Source organism: Somniosus microcephalus, chromosome 14 (genome assembly GCF_052327205.1).
Source record: "Somniosus microcephalus isolate GS21.2 chromosome 14, FLI_Smic_1.0, whole genome shotgun sequence".
Classification (NCBI taxonomy): Eukaryota; Metazoa; Chordata; class Chondrichthyes; order Squaliformes; family Somniosidae; genus Somniosus; species Somniosus microcephalus.
In genome coordinates this window covers 128,045,311-128,066,025 of record NC_141000.1, presented here as the reverse complement: position 1 = coordinate 128,066,025, position 20,715 = coordinate 128,045,311, and the positions used below count along the sequence as shown (strand labels likewise).

The window sequence follows — 20,715 nt, the reverse complement described above, 5'->3', positions numbered from 1 at the left end:
AAGGATGTGAAGGCTTTGGAGAGGGTGCAGAAAAGATTTACAGGAATGGTTCCAGGGATGAGGGACTTCAGTTACATTGATAGACTGGAGAGGCTGGGGTTGTTCTCCTTAGAGCAGAGACGGCTGAGAGGAGATTTGATAGAGTTGTTCAAAATCATGAGGTGTTTTGATAGAGTAGTGGCAGAACGGCTGGAAAGCAGAGGACACGGATTGAAGGTAAATCCCTCATAGAATCATAGAATGGTTACAGCACAGAAGGCAGCCATTCGGCCCGTCGAGCCCGTGCCGGCTCTCTGCAAGAACACTTCAGCTAGTCCCACTCCCCCGCCCTTTCCCCGGAGCCCGACAAACTTTTTTCCCCTCAGGTACTTATCCAACTCCCTTTTGAAAGCTGTGATTGAATCTGCCTCCAGCAACTTCTCCAGTCTATCCACGTCACTGAAGTCCCTCATCCCTGGCATCAACTGGGAAGAAAATCAGGCTTTATATTTCTGGTATAATGAAGAAGAAAGCTAGTAGCGTACATTGCATCTAAGAGGAAGCTGGATAAACATGAGAAATAGAAGAGGGTGCGAGGAGGCTCGTGTGGAGCATAAACACTGGCACGGACCAGTTGGGCCGAATGGCCTGTTTCTGTGCTGTAAACACTGTGTAATTTTATGTGAAGTTTTCCATTATATCTGCGACTTGATTAAATTAAAGTCTCTGTCTCCGCTCTCCCCCCTCCAGAGGACTGAGTGTGATGTGAGAGAGAGAGCCACCATGAGGAAGCGATGGACAGGAGCCGCTTCCCTCGCCGTAGTTTTCATTCTTGAGCTGGTGACTTCTCAGCATCTGTCGGTGTGGCAGATCGATCCAGGTGAGTGGAGCCCGCGTACCTCCCCCTCCCCCCCATCCCTCACCCTCTCCGGATTGTCTCCCGTGTCTGAGGCTGTGTCTGTCTGCCTGTCCCGAGTCTGTGCTTGTTCCGTTCTGCACTCGTTATCTGCACTGAAATATTTCACTGGTTCTTGTGGGTGCGTTAACCCTGCGAAGACTGCACCAGCTGTTGCTTTTAAACAGGGAGGAACTGTTATTATTCATTCCCCCTCACCTGGTTTTCTCCACTCCTCTCCTGTGGCCACAGACCCTTGTTGAGGTACAGTTCCACAGGCACTGATCATTGTTGGGGTACAGTTCCACAGGCACTGATCATTGTTGGGGTACAGTTCCACGGGCACTGATCATTGTTGGGGTACAGTTCCACGGGCACTGATCATTGTTGGGGTACAGTTCCACAGACACTGATCATTGTTGGGGTACAGTTCCACGGGCACTGATCATTGTTGAGGTACAGTTCCACAGGCACTGATCATTGTTGGGGTACAGTTCCACAGGCACTGATCATTGTTGGGGTACAGTTCCACAGACACTGATCATTGTTGGGGTACAGTTCCACGGGCACTGATCATTGTTGAGGTACAGTTCCACAGGCACTGATCATTGTTGGGGTACAGTTCCACAGACACTGATCATTGTTGGGGTACAGTTCCACAGGCACTGATCATTGTTGGGGTACAGTTCCACGGGCACTGATCATTGTTGGGGTACAGTTCCACAGACACTGATCATTGTTGGGGTACAGTTCCACGGGCACTGATCATTGTTGAGGTACAGTTCCACAGGCACTGATCATTGTTGGGGTACAGTTCCACAGGCACTGATCATTGTTGGGGTACAGTTCCACAGACACTGATCATTGTTGGGGTACAGTTCCACGGGCACTGATCATTGTTGAGGTACAGTTCCACAGGCACTGATCATTGTTGGGGTACAGTTCCACAGGCACTGATCATTGTTGGGGTACAGTTCCACGGGCACTGATCATTGTTGGGGTACAGTTCCACGGGCACTGATCATTGTTGGGGTACAGTTCCACAGGCACTGATCATTGTTGGGGTACAGTTCCACAGACACTGATCATTGTTGGGGTACAGTTCCACAGACACTGATCATTGTTGGGGTACAGTTCCACAGACACTGATCATTGTTGGGGTACAGTTCCACAGACACTGATCATTGTTGGGGTACAGTTCCACAGACACTGATCATTGTTGGGGTACAGTTCCACGGGCACTGATCATTGTTGGGGTACAGTTCCACAGACACTGATCATTGTTGGGGTACAGTTCCACGGGCACTGATCATTGTTGGGGTACAGTTCCACAGACACTGATCATTGTTGGGGTACAGTTCCACAGACACTGATCATTGTTGGGGTACAGTTCCACAGACACTGATCATTGTTGGGGTACAGTTCCACGGGCACTGATCATTGTTGGGGTACAGTTCCACGGGCACTGATCATTGTTGGGGTACAGTTCCACGGGCACTGATCATTGTTGGGGTACAGTTCCACAGGCACTGATCATTGTTGGGGTACAGTTCCACAGACACTGATCATTGTTGGGGTACAGTTCCACGGGCACTGATCATTGTTGGGGTACAGTTCCACAGACACTGATCATTGTTGGGGTACAGTTCCATGGGCACTGATCATTGTTGGGGTACAGTTCCACAGACACTGATCATTGTTGGGGTACAGTTCCACAGACACTGATCATTGTTGGGGTACAGTTCCACGGGCACTGATCATTGTTGGGGTACAGTTCCACAGACACTGATCATTGTTGGGGTACAGTTCCACGGGCACTGATCATTGTTGGGGTACAGTTCCACGGGCACTGATCATTGTTGGGGTACAGTTCCACGGGCACTGATCATTGTTGGGGTACAGTTCCACGGGCACTGATCATTGTCGGGGTACAGTTCCACAGACACTGATCATTGTTGGGGTACAGTTCCACAGGCACTGATCATTGTTGGGGTACAGTTCCACAGACACTGATCATTGTTGGGGTACAGTTCCACGGGCACTGATCATTGTTGGGGTACAGTTCCACAGACACTGATCATTGTTGGGGTACAGTTCCACGGGCACTGATCATTGTTGGGGTACAGTTCCACGGGCACTGATCATTGTTGGGGTACAGTTCCACGGGCACTGATCATTGTTGGTGTACAGTTCCACAGGCACTGATCATTGTTGGGGTACAGTTCCACGGACACTGATCATTGTTGGGGTACAGTTCCAGGGGCACTGATCATTGTTGGGGTACAGTTCCACGGGCACTGATCATTGTTGGGGTACAGTTCCACAGACACTGATCATTGTTGGGGTACAGTTCCACGGGCACTGATCATTGTTGGGGTACAGTTCCACGGGCACTGATCATTGTTGGGGTACAGTTCCACAGACACTGATCATTGTTGGGGTACAGTTCCACAGGCACTGATCATTGTTGGGGTACAGTTCCACAGACACTGATCATTGTTGGGGTACAGTTCCACAGACACTGATCATTGTTGGGGTACAGTTCCACGGGCACTGATCATTATTGGGGTACAGTTCCACGGGCACTGATCATTGTTGGGGTACAGTTCCACAGACACTGATCATTGTTGGGGTACAGTTCCACGGGCACTGATCATTATTGGGGTACAGTTCCACGGGCACTGATCATTGTTGGGGTACAGTTCCACGGGCACTGATCATTGTTGGGGTACAGTTCCACAGACACTGATCATTGTTGGGGTACAGTTCCACAGACACTGATCATTGTTGGGGTACAGTTCCACAGACACTGATCGTTGTTGGGGTACAGTTCCACGGGCACTGATCGTTGTTGGGGTACAGTTCCACGGGCACTGATCATTGTTGGGGTACAGTTCCACAGACACTGATCATTGTTGGGGTACAGTTCCACAGACACTGATCATTGTTGGGGTACAGTTCCACAGACACTGATCATTGTTGGGGTACAGTTCCACAGACACTGATCATTGTTGGGGTACAGTTCCACAGACACTGATCATTGTTGGGGTACAGTTCCACGGGCACTGATCATTGTTGCGGTACAGTTCCACAGACACTGATCATTGTTGGGGTACAGTTCCACGGGCACTGATCATTGTTGGGGTACAGTTCCACGGGCACTGATCATTGTTGGGGTACAGTTCCACGGGCACTGATCATTGTTGGGGTACAGTTCCACGGACACTGATCAATGTTGGGGTACAGTTCCACGGGCACTGATACTTTCTTGGGGTACAGGTCCACAGACACTGATCATTGTTGGGGTACAGTTCCACGGGCACTGATCATTGTTGGGGTACAGTTCCACAGACACTGATCATTGTTGGGGTACAGTTCCACAGACACTGATCATTGTTGTGGTACAGTTCCATGGGCACTGATCTTTCTTGGGGTACAGTTCCACAGACACTGATCATTGTTGGGGTACAGTTCCACAGACACTGATCATTGTTGGGGTACAGTTCCACAGACACTGATCATTGTTGGGGTACAGTTCCCTTGGCCAGGTGTTGTTGACCCCACATACAGGGCCGTATCGCTAACTCCAGGAGTGAGCCGGGTTTACAGATCTCACCAGAATGAGCAAAACATTGAAATATTTTTAGAGGTGGGGTTTAACATTGGCAGATGTACAGTGTAGATGTCTCACGTAGAGAATTCTCTGTGCCAATGAGTGTGAGAATAAGGGTCCGACATCTTCAATGTCTGGAGGAATGGGAATTGCTTAGAGCGGGAAGGGACCTCAGGAGCCTGAGGATTTTTGTTAAGATCACTCCGACAGATCTCCTGCCTGTTCACTTTGCCGCCAATGAAACCGACTGAATGTCACATTTGTCGATGGCCGAGACTTCTTGCACGCTCTGAGCTCACATCGCCAAGTGGTGGGGCCCACTGCCTGTTACACTCGGTCTGTTAGCTCGGTGTTCCGGAGCACGCTCGAGAGCATGAGTGCAGCCTCGGCCACCACCCAGACTGGGACAATCATTGCCAATCGCTTTAGTTAGGGTTTACAACCCCTCCAGAATTGCCCGGGACTATCCAGGAATTAAGGACATGACAGGAGAATAATCATAAGGGTATTCAGAAAATTGTGGTTTTCAAAAAAATTATCTTTGAGCAGTTTTTTTTATTAGTTAGGTAGGTGGAGACAGCAGAACTTAGGAGCAGTTATTATGGTCTCCCAAAGAACACGCACGTTCATTGCCTTCCCTATAGGAGTGTCAGCCGGGGCTCAGTGGGGAGCGCTCTCTCTCTCTCGCCTCTGAGTCAGAAGGTTGTGGGTTCGAATCCCACTCCAGGGACTTGAGCACAAAAATCCAGGCTGACACTCCAGTGCAGTGCTGAGGGGACGCTGCACTGTCAGAGGTGCCGTCTTTCGGATGAGACGTTAAACCGAGGCCCCATCTGCTCTCTCAGGTGGACGTAAAAGGTCCTATGTCACTATTTCGAAGAAGAGCAGGGGAGTTCTCCCCAGTCTCCTGGCCAATATTTATAAAAATAAGGCTTGCATTTGTATCGTGACTTTCATGACCACCGGGTGTCTTAAAGCGCTTTACAGCTAATGAAGTACTATTTGAAGTGTAGTCACTGTTGTAATAATGTAGGAAACACAGCAGCCAGTTTGCGCACAGCAAGCTCCCACAAACAGCAATGTGATCATGACCAGATAATCTGTTTTTAGTGATGTTGAATGAGGGATAAATATTGGCCCAGGACACCGGGGAGAACTCCCCTGCTCTTCTTCAAAACAGTGCCGTGGGATCTTTTATGTCCACCTGAGAGAGCAAACGGGGCCTCCGTTTAACGTCTCATCTGAAAGACGGCACCTCCGACAGTGCAGCACTCCCCCAGTACTGACCCTCCGGCAGTGCAGCTCTCCCACTGCACTGCACAGGAATGTCAGCCTGGACATTGTGCTCAAGTCCCCTGCGGTGGGACTTGAACCCACAATGCGCAGAGGCAAGTGTGCGACCCACTGAGCCACAGCTGACACACTCACCCAACTTTACTAAAAAAAACAGAATTATCTGGTCATTATCACGTTGCTGTTTGTGAGATCTTGCTGTACTTAATTTGGCTGCCGCCTTTTCGTTCTTTACAATGTTGACTGTGAAGTGCTTTGGGATATCCTGAGGTCGTGAAAGGCTAAATATTTTGTTTTCAAATCCCTCCATGGCCTCGCCCCTCCCTATCTCTGTAACCTCCTCTAGCCCCACAATCCTCCGAGATCTCTGCGTTCCTCCAATTCTGGCCTCTTGCGCATCCCCGATTTTAATCGCCCCACCATTGGCGGCCATGCCTTCAGCCACCAAGTCCCTAAGCTCTGGAATTCCCTCCATAAACCTCTCCGCCACTCTCTTCCTTTAAGACTCTCCTTAATTATTGCAGTGTAGGGCAGAGTATAAATCAGCAAATTAGAGGCACATGTAACAAGGGTAATACTGTAATCATGGGGGACTTTAATCTAAATATAGACTGGGCAAACCAAATTTGCAGTAATAGTGTGGAGGACGAATTCATGGAATGTATACAAGATAATTTTCTTGATCAATATGTTGAGGAACCCAAAAGGGAACAGGTTATTTTAGATCTAGTATTGTGCAATGAGAAAGGGTTAATTAATAACCTTGTAGTAAAGGAGCCCTTAGGGAAGAGTGACCATAATATAATAGAATTTTATATTGAGTTTGAAAGTGATTTAGTTAAATCCGAAACTAGGGTCTTAAATCTAAACAAAGCAAACTATGTAGGTATGAGGGATGATTTGGCTAAGGTAGATTGGGAAACTACATTAAAAGGTATAATGGTAGACAAGCAATGGCTAACATTTAAAGAATTAATACATCATTTACAACAAATATACATTCCTTTAAGGCACAAAAACCCCACAGGAAAAGTGGTCCAACCGTGGCTAACAAGAGAAGTTAAAGATAGTATTAGATCAAAGAAAGAGGCTTATAATGTTGCCAAATAGAGTAGTAAGCCTGAGGATTGGGAGGATTTTAGAATTCAGCAAAGGAGAACCAAGAAATTGATAAAGGAAGGGAAAGTAGAATATGAGAGTAAACTATCGAGAGACATAAAAACAGACTGTAAAAGCTTCTATAGGTATGTAAAAAGGAAAAGATTAGCAAAAGTAAATGTGGGTCCCTTACAGGCTGAGACAGGTGAAATTATAATGGGGAATAAGGAAATGGCAGAGAAATTAAACAAATACTTTTTGTCAATCTTCACGGAAGAAGACGCAAAAAACTTCCCAGAAATAGTGGAGAACCAAAGCTCTAGCAAGAATGAGGAACTGAAAGAAATTAGTATTAGTAAAAAAATAGTACTGCAGAAATTAATGGGACTGAAAGCTGATAAATCCCCTGGACCCGATGGCCTACATCCTAGGGTTTTGAAAGAGATGGCTATAGAGATAGTGGATGCATTTGTTGTCATTTTCTAAAATTCCATAGACTCTAGAACGGTTCCCGTGGATTGGAAGGTAGCAAATGTAAGCCCAATATTTAAGAAAGGAGGGAGAGAGAAAACGGGGAACTACAGACCAGTTAGCCTGACATCAGTAGTAGGGAAAATGCTAGAGTCTATTATTAAGGATGTGGTAACAGAGCACTTAGAAAATAATAATAGGATTTTGCAGAGTCAACACGGGTTTATGAAAGGGAAATCATGTTTGACGAATCTGTTAGAGTTTTTTGAGGTTGTAACTAGCAGAATAGATAAGGGGGAACCAGTGGATGTGGTGTATTTGGATTTTCAGAAGGCATTCGATAAGGTGCCACACAAGAGGTTATTAAACAAAATTAGGGCTCATGGGATTGGGGGTAATATACTTGCATGGATTGAGGATCGGTTAACGGACAGAAAACAGTGAGTAGGAATAAACAGGTCATTTTCAGGTTGGCAGGCTGTAACTAGTGGGGTACCATGGATTAGTGCTTGGGCCTCAGCTATTCACAATCTACATCAATGATTTGGATGAGGATGTCATATATCCAAGTTTGCTGCTGATACAAAGCTGGGTGGGAATGTAAGTTGTGAGGAGGATGCAAGGAGGCTTCAAGGGGATATAGACAGGCTAAGTGATTGGGCAAGAACATGACAAATGGAATATAATGTGGAGAAATGTGAAGTTATCCACTTTGGTAGGAAAAATAGAAAAGCAGAGTATTTTTTAAATAGTGAGAGATTGGGAAATGTTGGTGTTCAGAGGGACCTGGGTGTCCTTCTACATGAATCACTGAAAGTTAACATGCAGGTACAGCAAGCAATTAGAAAAACAAATGGCCTTTATTATAAGAGGATTTGAATATAAGAGTAAAGACGTCTTACTGCAATTATATAGGGCCCTGGTGAGACCACACCTGGAGTATTGTATACTCTGTACAGTTTTAGTCTCCTTGTGAAGGAATAAGCAATATAACCTATTCAGAAAAATACACCATTCTATGAAAGAATTCTGGCCTTCTTAAAACATGACAAACTGGGTCTGGAAATCTAGAAACCTAACAATGAAAAAGCTGTGATAGCATTCTGGCTATTGAGATAAGATAAGTTGTTGACACTGAATCAATAATCTTATTGAAACAGAAGGTTAAAGGCTCCTGAAGTCTGAATCTTTGGGAATAAGAAAATAGTTACCCGGTACAAGGTGTTCTAATTTACACCTCGTAAAGGAGTACATAAAAGTAACAAACATCTGCCTTCATAAAAATGATACCAAGTAAAGCGCACCTGCTGATTACACCGTTTTTATGATAAATTTAGAACACCTAGTGAAGTGACATGGTTCTGTAGTGCTACCAGCTGAGGTGACTAAGAACTGCAGGGGTCAGCACAAAAATGACTAGAGATAATTAGCTTACAGCAGCAGAAAACCTTGAAGGAAATACCACTGAAAAAGGGTATAAATATTGAACTCTCAAATGGGATAATAGACTCGCTTAAAGGGGCAAAGTGATTCTCGGCTTCAGAGCTAGCTCTGTAAGTCTACAACTCTTTGTACCTCGGGGATCAAGGTACTGTATTTGATTTTGGTGGATATCCTGAATAAACTTTAAGAACTGTATAACTGTAGCGAAGTTAAGATTTGAGAGTAAGGATCTCTGATAATATTGTAAAGCTTTCTCTTTTTGGAACTGTTAATGTTGCGATTGACTCACCAACTGTAAATTATATGTTGGTTCTTTAATAAATCTATATTTTTTAGAATTGTCTCACATAATACTTCTGTATCAAACTCACGAACTCAATCTCTGTACACTCTTTGGTGAGGGGTTGCAGAATTCTGGGGAAGTTTTCCAGACCCTCATAATATCCGGAACCTTACAGTCCAGCTAAACTTATTAAAAGTGCTATCTGGAGGATGGTAACATTTTCAGGTTGTTCCTTTCCTTTAGGGAGCGATAGTCCGGACCATTAGACCCAATTAAGCGTCTTTAGGATTCGGCTATCTCAAACTTTAGTTGAAAGTGAACACCTGAGGAATACGCCTGATCCGGGGTAGCCCTAAAGGGGCTAGGGCTAGTAATTATCCCTTCATCCTTACCTAAGGAAGGATTTACTTGCCATAGAGGGAGTACAACGAAGGTTCACCAGACTGGTTCCTGGGATGGGGGGGGATTGTCCTATGAGCAGAGATTGTGTAAACTTGGCCTATGTTCTCTAGAGTTTAGAAGAATGAGAGGTGATCTCATTAAAACATACAACATTTTTACAGGGCTTGACAGGGTAGATGCAGGGAGGATGTTTCCCCTGGCTGGGGAGTCTAGACCCAGGGGTCACAGTCTCAGAATAAGGGGTCGGCCATTTAGGACTGAGATGAGGATAAATTTCTTCACTCAGAGGGTGGTGAATCTTTGGAATTCTCTACCCCAGAGGGCTGTGGAGGCTCAGTCGTTGAGTATATTCAAGGCAGAGATCGATAGATTTTTGGATATTAAGGGAATCAAGGGATATGGGGATCGGGCAGGAAAGTGAAGTTGAGGTAGAAGATCAGCCATGATCTTACTGAATGGCGGAGCAGGTTCAAGGGGCCGAGTGGCCGACTTCTGCTCCTATTTCTCATGTTTTTATGTTCTTCAAACCTACCTCTTTGACCAAGCTTTTGATCATCTGCCCTAATATCTCTTATGTGGCTCGGTGTCAAATTTTATTTGCGAACACTCCTGTGAAGCACCTTGGGACGTTTTACTACGTTCAAGGTGCGATATAAATACAAGTTGTTGTTGTTGATGTCCACATAACTGAAGTCCCTCAGCCCTGGTACCGTTCTAGTAAATCTCCCCTGACCCGTCTCTGCTCTACGGAGAAGGATCCCAGCTACTGTCCCCGTGGATTTTTCATTTTGCCCTAACTGTGTTAATCATGCCTGACTTCCGATCGCGACTCTAAGTTGGCAGGTGGGGGGTGGGTGGGGTGGTGGGGGCCTGATATCGCAAAGCAGTCAAGTCTGACACAGTGCCAGACCGATTCTGGTGTATCGCCAAGTGACAGACAAAGCCAGGGCAGCCTCGTCTCTGCCAGTCCGAGCCTGATTCATTCAGCATTCCCTCAGTGTCTCTCACTGAACGATCTGATTTATTTTCTTTAAAGCTCATTTCAATCAGGAAGGGAATTGCAACACAGAATATTTAATTCCCTTCTCCTCCCCTGCGCACAACCCTTTCAGCGAGACCTTTTTTTTCTCTCTCTATCTCTATTCTTTTGCAGTCACTTTTCATTTCGGTGAGTTTAATTGATTCTCCCCCCCCCCCAGCCCCCACCTCTCATAGGGCACCAAGTCAAGGTACAGAATGAATTATGCAGCGTTTACAGAATCTTGCTTCTAATGCAGAGGATCAGACTGTCAGACTTGTCGCTAAAACCCAACTTAAAGGTGTTGAACGGAGGCTAAAAGAGACGTAAGTATTGCAATGGCCAAAGATATTGAAAGATTATGGTATGTAATAAATCGATTGCCATTGAATCTGCACAAGCTGCAAAATTCTACATTCAAAGCCAGACACTTGCTGAAAACTGGCTGAATTCACATATTTGCAACGGGATTTTCTTGGCTGGTGATTCTCAGACAACCTGACAAGAGAAAATGTAACTTTAATTAAAGGAATCTAATCGAGGGGTTCAGGGATTTATATATAGAATAACAGATACCCGGGAGTGAGTTACAGGCTGGAATCTAATCGAGGGGTTCGGGGGGGGTTTATATATAGAATAACAGATACCCGGGAGTGAGTTACAGGCTGGAATCTAATCGAGAGGTTCGGGGGATTTATATACAGAATAACAGATACCCAGGAGTGAGTTACAGGCTGGAATCTAATCGAGGGGTTCGGGGGGTTTATATATAGAATAACAGATACCCGGGAGTAAGTTACAGGCTGGAATCTAATCGAGAGGTTCGGGGGATTTATATATAGAATAACAGATACCCAGGAGTGAGTTACAGGCTGGAATCTAGTCGAGGGGTTCGGGGGGGTTTATATATAGAATAACGGATACCCGGGAGTGAGTTACAGGCTGGAATTTAATCGGGGGGTTTATATATAGAATAACGGATACCCGGGAGTGAATTACAGGCTGGAATCTAATCGAGGGGTTCGGGGGGCTTATATATAGAATAACAGATACCCGGGAGTGAGTTACAGGCTGGAATCTAATCGAGGGGTTCGGGGATTTATATATAGAATAACAGATACCCGGGAGTGAGTTACAGGCTGGAATCTAATCGAGGGGTTCGGGGGGTTTATATATAGAATAACAGATACCCGGGAGTGAGTTACAGGCTGGAATCTAATCGAGGGGTTCGGGGATTTATATATAGAATAACAGATACCCGGGAGTGAGTTACAGGCTGGAATCTAATCGAGAGGTTCGGGTGGTTTATATATAGAATAACAGATACCCGGAAGTGAGTTACAGGCTGGAATCTAATCGAGGAGTTCGGGGGGTTTATATATAGAATAACAGATTCCCAGGAGTGAGTTATCAATCTGAAGGATTAGAAATGGAGGGAGAGTCACACTGAGGGATTGGCGATAGAGGGAGCGTCACAGTGAGGGATTGGGGATGGAGGGAGCGTCACACTGAGGGATTGGGGATGGAGGGAGAGTCACACTGAGGCAGCACCGGAGTTGAACAGTGCTCTTTATTCTGAATTAACAGTGAGCCGCAATGATATGGAAGCCAGGCAGCGAGCTCCAGGGACCGAGATCCAGTTAGTTCATTCTGATGGACTGGGCTGGTTCTACAACTGAGGCAATACACGGTCAGAATAATAACAAGAGCCAAAGTATGATTGTCTGACTCTTGGGGGGATTGCCGGGGGGAGGTGGCGGCGGGGGGCGGCTGCAGTGGTGGGGGGGCGAGGAGAGCAATTCAGTAAATTTCCAAACAGAAGGGAATTCTGTAAAAGCAAATGTTACAACATTGACTTATCACAATCATTAATAATGCAGCAGGATTTTTCAATTGAAATTTCGCTGCCATCAGTTCTGGAGTTGTCGCGGTGACAGGAAAACGCTCCAAGCACACAGGAATAGGATCCTGAGAGAAGCCTTGTGTAATTCGTGTAGTTCCCCGGAAATGTCACTGGATCCACCCTCCTGTAGGGAACGGTAGCACTGTGTTATGTTACGGGACTAATCCAGAGGCCTGGTCTAATGATCCAGCGACATGAGTTCAAATCCCACCACGGCAGCTGGGAAATTAAAATTTGGTGAATTAAATAAATCTGGAATAAAAAGCTAGTATCAGTAATGATGACCATGAAACTATCAGATTGTCGTAAAAACCCATCTGGTTCACTAATGTTCTTTAGGGAAGGAAATCTGCCGTCCTTACCCAGTCTGGCCTATATGTGACTCTAGACCCACAGAAATGTGGTTGACTCTTAATTGCCCTCTGAAATGGCAAGTTGTACCAAACCGCTACAAAGAACAATAATAAGAATAAAGTTCTCCTCAGCAACATCTGGGGACTTGTGCCAAAATTGGGAGAACTGTCCCACAGACTAGTCAAGCAACAGCCTGACATAGTCATACTCACAGAATCATACCTTTCAGCCAATGTCCCAAACTCCTCCATCACCATCCCTGGGTATGTCCTGTCCCACTGGCAGGACAGACCCACCAGGGGTGGCGGCACAGTGGTATACAGTCGGGAAAGAGTGGCCCTGAGAGTTCGCACCCCGTGAAGTCTCATGGCTTCAGGTGAAGGAAACCTCCTGCTGATTACCACCGACCGCACTCCCTCAGCTGATGAATCAGTACTCCACCATGTTGAACACCACTTGGAAGAAGCACTGAGAGTAGCAAGGGCGCAGAATGTACTCTGGGTGGGGGATTTCAGTGTCCATCACCAAGAGTGGCTCGGTAGCACCACGACTGACAAAGCTGGCTGAGTCCTGAAGGACATAACTGCCAGTCTAGGCCTGCGACAGCTGGTGAGAGAACCAACACGAGGGAAAAACCTACTTGACATCGTCCTCACCAATCTACCTGTCGCAGATGCCACTGTCCATGACCGTATTGGTAGCAGTGACTACTGCACAGTCCTTGTGGAGACGAAGTCCCGTCTTCACACTGAGGACATCCTCCATCGTGTTGTGCGGCAGTACCACTGTGCTAAATGGGATAGATTCAGAACAGATCTAGCAGCTCAAAACTGGGCATCCATGAGGTGCTGTGGGCCATCAGCAGCAGCAGAATTGTATTCCACCACAATCTGTAACCTCATGGCCCGGCATATCCCTCACTCTACCATTACCATCAAGCCAGGGGACCAACCCTGGTTCAATAAGGAGTGTAGAAGAGCATGCCAGGAGCAGCACCAGGCATACCTAAAAATGAGGTGTCAACCTGGGGAAGCTGCAACACAGGACTACATGCATGCTAAAAAGCAGAAGCAGCACGCTATAGATAGAGCTAAGCGATCCCACAATCAACGGATCAGATCAAAGCTCTGTAGTCCTGCCACATCTAGTCGTGAATGGTTGTGGACCATTAAACAACTAACAGGAGGAGGAGGCTCCATGAATATCCCGATTCTCAATGATGGTGGAGCCCAGCACACGAGTGCAAAAGACAAAGCTGAAGCGTTTGCAACCATCTTCAACTGGAAGTGCCGAGTGGATGATCAATCTCGGCCTCTTCCTGAGGTTCCCGCCATCACGGAAGCCAGTCTTTAGCCAATTCGATTCACTCCACATGATGTCAAGGAATGGCTGAGCACACTGGATACAGCAAAGGCTATGGGCCCCGACAACTAGCCAAGCTGTTCCAGTATAGCTACAGCACAGGTATCTACCTGACAATGTGGAAAGCTGCCCAGGTGTGTCCTGTCCACAAAAAGCAGGAAAAAGCCAATCTGGCCAATTACCGCCCTATCAGTCTACTCTCAATCTTCAGCAAAGTGATGGAAGGTGTCGTCGACAGTGCTATCAGGTGGCACTTACTCACCAATAACCTGCGCATCGGTGCTTAGTTTGGGTTCCGCCAGGGTCACTCAGCTCCCGACCTCATTACAGCATGAAGGAGCCCTAGTAAAATTGAAGTCAATGGGAATTGGCGGGGAAAACTCTCCACTGGCTGGAGTCATACCGAGCACAAAGGAAGATGGTTGTGGTGTTTGAAGGTCAATCATCACAGCCCCAGGACATCGCTGCAGGAGTTCCTCAGGGCAGTGTCCTAGGCCCAACCATCTTCAGCTGCTTCATCAATGACCTTTCCTTCTTCGTAATGTCAGAAGTGGGGTAGTTCGCTGATGACTGCACAGTGTTCAGCGCCATCCGCAACTCCTCAGATAATGAAGCAGTCCATGCCCGCATGCCGCAAAACCTGGATAATATTCAGGCTTGGGCTGATAAGTGGCAGGTAACATTCGCGCCACAGAAGTGCCAGGCAATGACTATCTCCAACAAGCGAGAGTCTAACCACCGCCCTTTGACATTCAACGGCATTACCATCGCCGAATCCCCTACCATCAACATCCTGGGGGTCACCATTGACCAGAAACGTAACTGGACCAGCCACATAAATACTGTGGCAACAAGAGCAGGTCAGAGGCTGGGTATTCTGCGGCGAGTGTCTCACCTCCTGACTCCCCAAAGCATTTCCACCATCTACAGAGCACAAGTCAGGAGTGTGATGGAATACTCTCCACTTGCCTGGGTGAGTGCAGCTCCAACAACACTCAAGAAGCTCGACACCATCCAGGGCAAAGCAGCCCGCTTGATTGGCACCCCATCCACCACCTTAAACATTCACTCCCTCCACCACCGGCGCACCGTGGCTGCAGTGTGTACCATCTACAAGATGCACTGCAGCAACTCGCCAAGGCTTCTTCGGCAGCACCTCCCAAACCCGCGACCTCTTCCACCTAGAAGGACAAGGGCAAGCAGGCGCATGGGAACACCCCCACCTCCAAGTTCCCCTCCAAGTCACACACCATCCTGACTTAGAAATATATCGGCCGTTCCTTCATTGTCGCTGGAACTGTCTGGGGGCAGTACTGAGGGAGTGCTGCACTGTCATTGGACAGTACTAAGGGAGCACTGTACTGTCGGTGGGTCAGTACTGACGGGGCGTGCGCTGTTGGAGGTCAGTACTGAGGGAGCGCTGCACTGTCGGAGGGACAGTACTGAGGGAGTGCTGCACTGTCGGAGGGGCAGTACTCAGGGAGTGCCGCACTGTTGGAGGGGCAGTACTGAGGGAGTGCTGCACTGTCAGAGGGGCAGTATTGAGGGACTACTGCATTGTCGGAGAGGCAGCACTGAGGGAGCACTGCACTGTCGGAGGGGCAGTACTGAGGGAGTGCAGCATTGTCGGAGGGGCAGTACTGAGGGAGCGCTGCACTGTCGGAGGGGCAGTACTGAGGGAGTGCTGCATTGTCGGAGGGGCAGTACTGAGGGAGCGCTGCACTGTCGGAGGGGCAGTACTGAGGGAGTGCTGCATTGTCGGAGGGGCAGTACTGAGGGAGCGCTGCATTGTCGGAGGGGCAGTACTGAGGGAGCGGTGGACTCACGGAGGGGCAGTACTGAGTGAGTGCTGCATTGTCGGAGGGGCAGTACTAAGGGAGTGGTGGACTCACGGAGGTTGAACTGGGCTCTACCTACCTGTCCCAGTGATTCAGTTAGCACTTTAAAGAGCGAGCCAGTGATTCATGTGTTTAAAGAAGGGAGGAGCCATACTGGGGTCTTGCTCACTATTCCTCCTTCAAAAGCATGAAAAATCAGTTTAGCTGGACAACCACCTTGTTGACATTTGTTAAATCTTGCTGTGCGAGAGCATCCGCCATGTTTTTCCATTGAAACTTCAAAGTAATTCATTGGCTGTCAAGTGCTTTGAGATGTTCGTCAGCGACATGATAAAGTATCGTTTAAAAATACAACCTCTTTTGGTTAGAACTTAAATGATGGCATTTGCCACCTCCTAATTAAAGGCCCCAGGCGTGCCGGCGGACACCACCTGCTCCATCTCCAGGGACACCCGGGCACGAACGTGGCCGTAGAAGAGAGGTGGGCAGCCGGGCCGAACGACCACCTCCTCCCCCACCCCCGACCGCCGCTGCCTGGACCTGTAAAAGTGCAAGTGTCTGCGGATTTAGGTTCTGGTTGTTGGTTTCCCCACACGGTGAGTTCAAGGTTCATCTGGTCGCATATTACGGGGGCACAACATGCAGAGGTGAGGGGTCATGCCGAGAGTGCAGGTGGGAAGCTTTAAGGAAAGAAAGTCTCACATTTCTACAGCGCCGTTATCTGACTTCAGGACGTCCCAAAGCACTTTACAGCTTTTTGGCGTGTAGTCACTGTTGTAATGTGGGAAACGCGGCAGCCAATTTGTGCACAGCAAGATCCCACAAGCAGCAATGTGATAATGACCAGATCATCTGTTTTAGTGATGTTGATTGAGGGATAACTATTGGCCAGGACACCGGGGAGAACTCCCCTGCTCTTCTTCAAAATAGTGGCCGTGGGATCTTTTACGTCCACCCGAGATGGCAGACGGGGTCTCAGTTTGACTTTCTCATCCGAAAGGCAGCCCCTCCGACAGTGCAGCACTCCCTCAGTACTGCACTGGAGTGTCAGCCTGGATAATGTGCTCAAGTCTCTGGAGTGGAGCTCGAACCCACGACCTTCTGACTCAGGCGAGATAGAGGAGTGGGCTGTGAGTTCCCGAGCGAGTGGAGAGCCAATGTCGACAGCAAATCAGCAGCTTCCAGCCCGATAACAGACCGCAAGAAGGAGACAGAGGGAGAGGGAGAGAGAGAGAGAGTGAGTGAGGGAGACAGAGAGAAATAGATAAATGGAGACAGACAGAGGGAGACAGAGAGAGAGAGGGAGAGGGAGACAGAGAAAGAGAGAAAGGGTGAGAGAGAGATAGAGAGAGGGAGACAGAGAGAGACAATGGGGCAGAGTGACAGAGAGAGATGCAGAGCGAGAGAAGCAGAGAGAATCAAGAAGATTGCTTGAGGGAGAAAGAGACAGAAAGAGAGACAAAAAGAAAGAGACAGAGAGATGAAAAGAGGGAGAAAGAGAGACAGAGAAAGAAAAAGAGACAGCCAAAAAGCGAGAGCGTGCACGAGTGAGAGAGACAGGCACAGAGAGAGAGAGAGAACGACAGGCAAAGAACGATAGGGTGCACGAGAGAGGGAGATAGACGAAGAGAATGACAGAGAGAGCACGGGACAGACACACAGAGCGAATTAGCTACAGTGTGCAGTCTATTGAAACAACAGCAGACCGATTGTATTTATTTGTGAGATTGATTTTCAGTAATTTTTAAATTGACTCACAGAAGACACAAATCATACTTTAAAGTGCGGAGAGCAGTGATTTCAGAAAGCCAGCTCACCTAAGGCACTATATCAGAGGTTGGCACTGCGCTGATGAAATGGAGAGGCTGCCTGGGAGACATTCAACACTTTCCGAGCAAAATCACAAATAAGAAATGCCTTGGAAGGTTCCAGAAGGTGCGATGGCATTGTTTCCTTGTGTGTGCAGTAGTTAGAATTTGCTGATCGCAGAACAGAGGGAGAATCATGTGATCACAGATGGAATGAAGAGCGAGACAAGACTGCTTCAACTCCACCATCCACGACAGACGGACATGAATAGAGACACGGGGAAACTCCATCAGTAACCTGAGGGACGTTCGAGCTGAGCAATGGAGAACTTTCCATTTCAGGCAACCAGTGTCCGCATCAAACACTCCGAGGGCAGGTACAGCACAGGTTAGATACAGAGTAAAGCTCCCTCTACACTGTCCCATCAAACACTCCCAGGGCAGGTATAGCACGGGTTAGATACACAGTAAAGCTCCCTCTACACTGTCCCATCAAACACTCCCAGGGCAGGTATAGCACGGGTTAGATACAGGGTAAAGCTCCCTCTACACTGTCCCATCAAACACTCCCAGGGCAGGTACAGCACGGGTTAGATACAGAGTAAAGCTCCCTCTACACTGTCCCATCAAACACTCCCAGGGCAGGTATAGCACGGGTTAGATACAGAGTAAAGCTCCCTCTACACTGTCCCATCAAACACTCCCAGGGCAGGTATAGCACGGGTTAGATACAGGGTAAAGCTCCCTCTACACTGTCCCATCAAACACTCCCAGGGCAGGTATAGCACGGGTTAGATACAGAGTAAAGCTCCCTCTACACTGTCCCATCAAACACTCCCAGGGCAGGTACAGCACGGGTTAGATACAGAGTAAAGCTCCCTCTACACTGTCCCATCAAACACTCCCAGGGCAGGTACAGCATTGGTTAGATACAGAGTAAAGCTCCCTCTACACTGTCCCATCAAACACTCCCAGGGCAGGTACAGCATGGGTTAGATACAGGGTAAAGCTCCCTCTACACTGTCCCATCAAACACTCCCAGGGCAGGTACAGCACGGGTTAGATACAGAGTAAAGCTCCCTCTACACTGTCCCATCAAACACTCCCAGGGCAGGTACAGCATGGGTTAGATACAGGGTAAAGCTCCCTCTACACTGTCCCATCAAACACTCCCAGGGCAGGTACAGCACGGGTTAGATACAGAGTAAAGCTCCCTCTACACTGTCCCATCAAACACTCCCAGGGCAGGTACAGCACGGGTTAGATACAGAGTAAAGCTCCCTCTACACTGTCCCATCAAACACTCGCAGGACAGGTATAGCACGGGTTAGATACAGAGTAAAGCTCCCTCTACACTGTCCCATCAAACACTCCCAGGACAGGTACAGCACGGGTTAGATACAGAGTAAAGCTCCCTCTACACTGTCCCATCAAACACTCGCAGGACAGGTACAGGTTTAATGTCTCATCCGAAAGACGGCACCTCCGACAGTGCAGCGCTCCCTCAGTACTGCACTGGGAGTGTCAGCCTGGATTTTGTGCTCAAGTCTCTGGAGTGGGACTTGAACCCATGACCTTCTGACTCCATGGCGAGAGAGTGCGTGTGCTGCCCACTGAGCCACGGCCAACACCAGAGAATCTTCATCGACTTTTACTTGAAAAAAAATGAAAGGAAAACTGCGATTATTCCCCATCCAGTGGATTCTCGGGAGTTGATGGGCAGAGAGATGAGGTGTCAATGACCTTAGTGCGTGCGCTTGCTCTCCGCACTCTGTCTAGTAGCAGGGTGCCAGCTATAATGAACAGGGGGATCGCTAGCTGAAATCTCAATCCACAAACCCATTACAGGCCAGCTTGTGTCCTAACAGCGCACTGGGATAATGCTGAGGTCTGTCAGCTAGCAGGAACTGACACAAAGGTACACAAGGCTTGATCTAATTGAGCCGTTTAAGATGATTAAAGGAGTTGATAGTCATAGTGTCATAGAGTCATAACGGCACAGGAGGAGGCCGTTCGGCCCATCGAGTCCGTGCCGTCTCTCTGTAGAGCAATCCAGTCAGTCCCATTCCCCCGCTCTATCCCCGTAACCCTGCAAGTTTATTTCCCTCAAGTGTCTATCCAGTCTCCCCTTGAAAACATTGAGTGTCTCCGCTTCCACCACTTCCGTCGGCAGCGAGTTCCAGGTCCTCACCACTCGCTGCGTAAAAAAGTTTTTCCTCACATCCCCCCTGTATCTCTTGCCCAAAACCTTAAATCTGTGTCCCCTAGTCCTTGTACCATCAACTAGTGGGAACAGCCTTTCCCCGTCTAGCCTATCCAAACCCGTCATAATCTTCTACACCTCTATCAAATCACCCCGCAACCTGCTTTGCTGTAATAGTGTCGATAGAGAGAAACTATTTCCTCTGGTGGGGGGAGTCCAGAACAAGGGGTCGTAACCTTAAAATTGGAGCCAGGCTGTTCAGGAGTGAAGTCAGGAAGCACTTCTTTCGGACGAGACGTTAAACCGAGGCCCCGTCTGCCCTCTCACAGCCACTATTTTGAAGAAGAGCGGGGGAGTTCTCCCCGGTGTCCTGGCCCAATATTTATCCCTCAACCAACATCACTAAAAACAGATGATCAGGTCATTATCACATTGCTGTTTGTGGGAGCTTCCTGTGCACAAATTGGCTGCCGCGTTTCCTACATTACAACAGTGACTACACTTCAAAAGTACTTCATTGGCTGTAAAGCACTTTGGGACGTCCGGTGGTTGTGAAAGGCGCTATAGAAATGCAAGTGTCTCTGTTCTTCCCACAAAGGGTGGTGGAAATCTGGAACTCTCTCCCCCAAAAAGCTGTTGAGTCTGGGGGGGGTCAGATGAAAATTTCAAAACCGAGATCAATAGGTTTTTGTTAGGCGAAAGGGTGTTAAGGGTTACGGAACCAAGACGGGTAGACGGAGTTAAGATACAGA

General features: G+C 47.9%; 1 protein-coding gene across 4 annotated transcripts in view; it reads left to right on the top strand.

Moving 5' to 3' along the window:
* The first annotated feature begins 726 nt into the window (after nt 1-726).
* robo1 (roundabout, axon guidance receptor, homolog 1 (Drosophila)) overlaps nt 727-20,715 on the top strand; it is a 1,098,986-nt gene continuing 1,078,997 nt past the window's right edge. For all 4 annotated transcript variants that reach the window (XM_086007312.1, XM_086007317.1, XM_086007315.1 and 1 more), the window contains exon 1: nt 727-859. In XM_086007312.1, the coding sequence (XP_085863438.1) occupies nt 763-859 (97 nt within the window). In that variant the 5' untranslated portion in view covers nt 727-762. The remainder of the gene's footprint in view (nt 860-20,715) is intronic.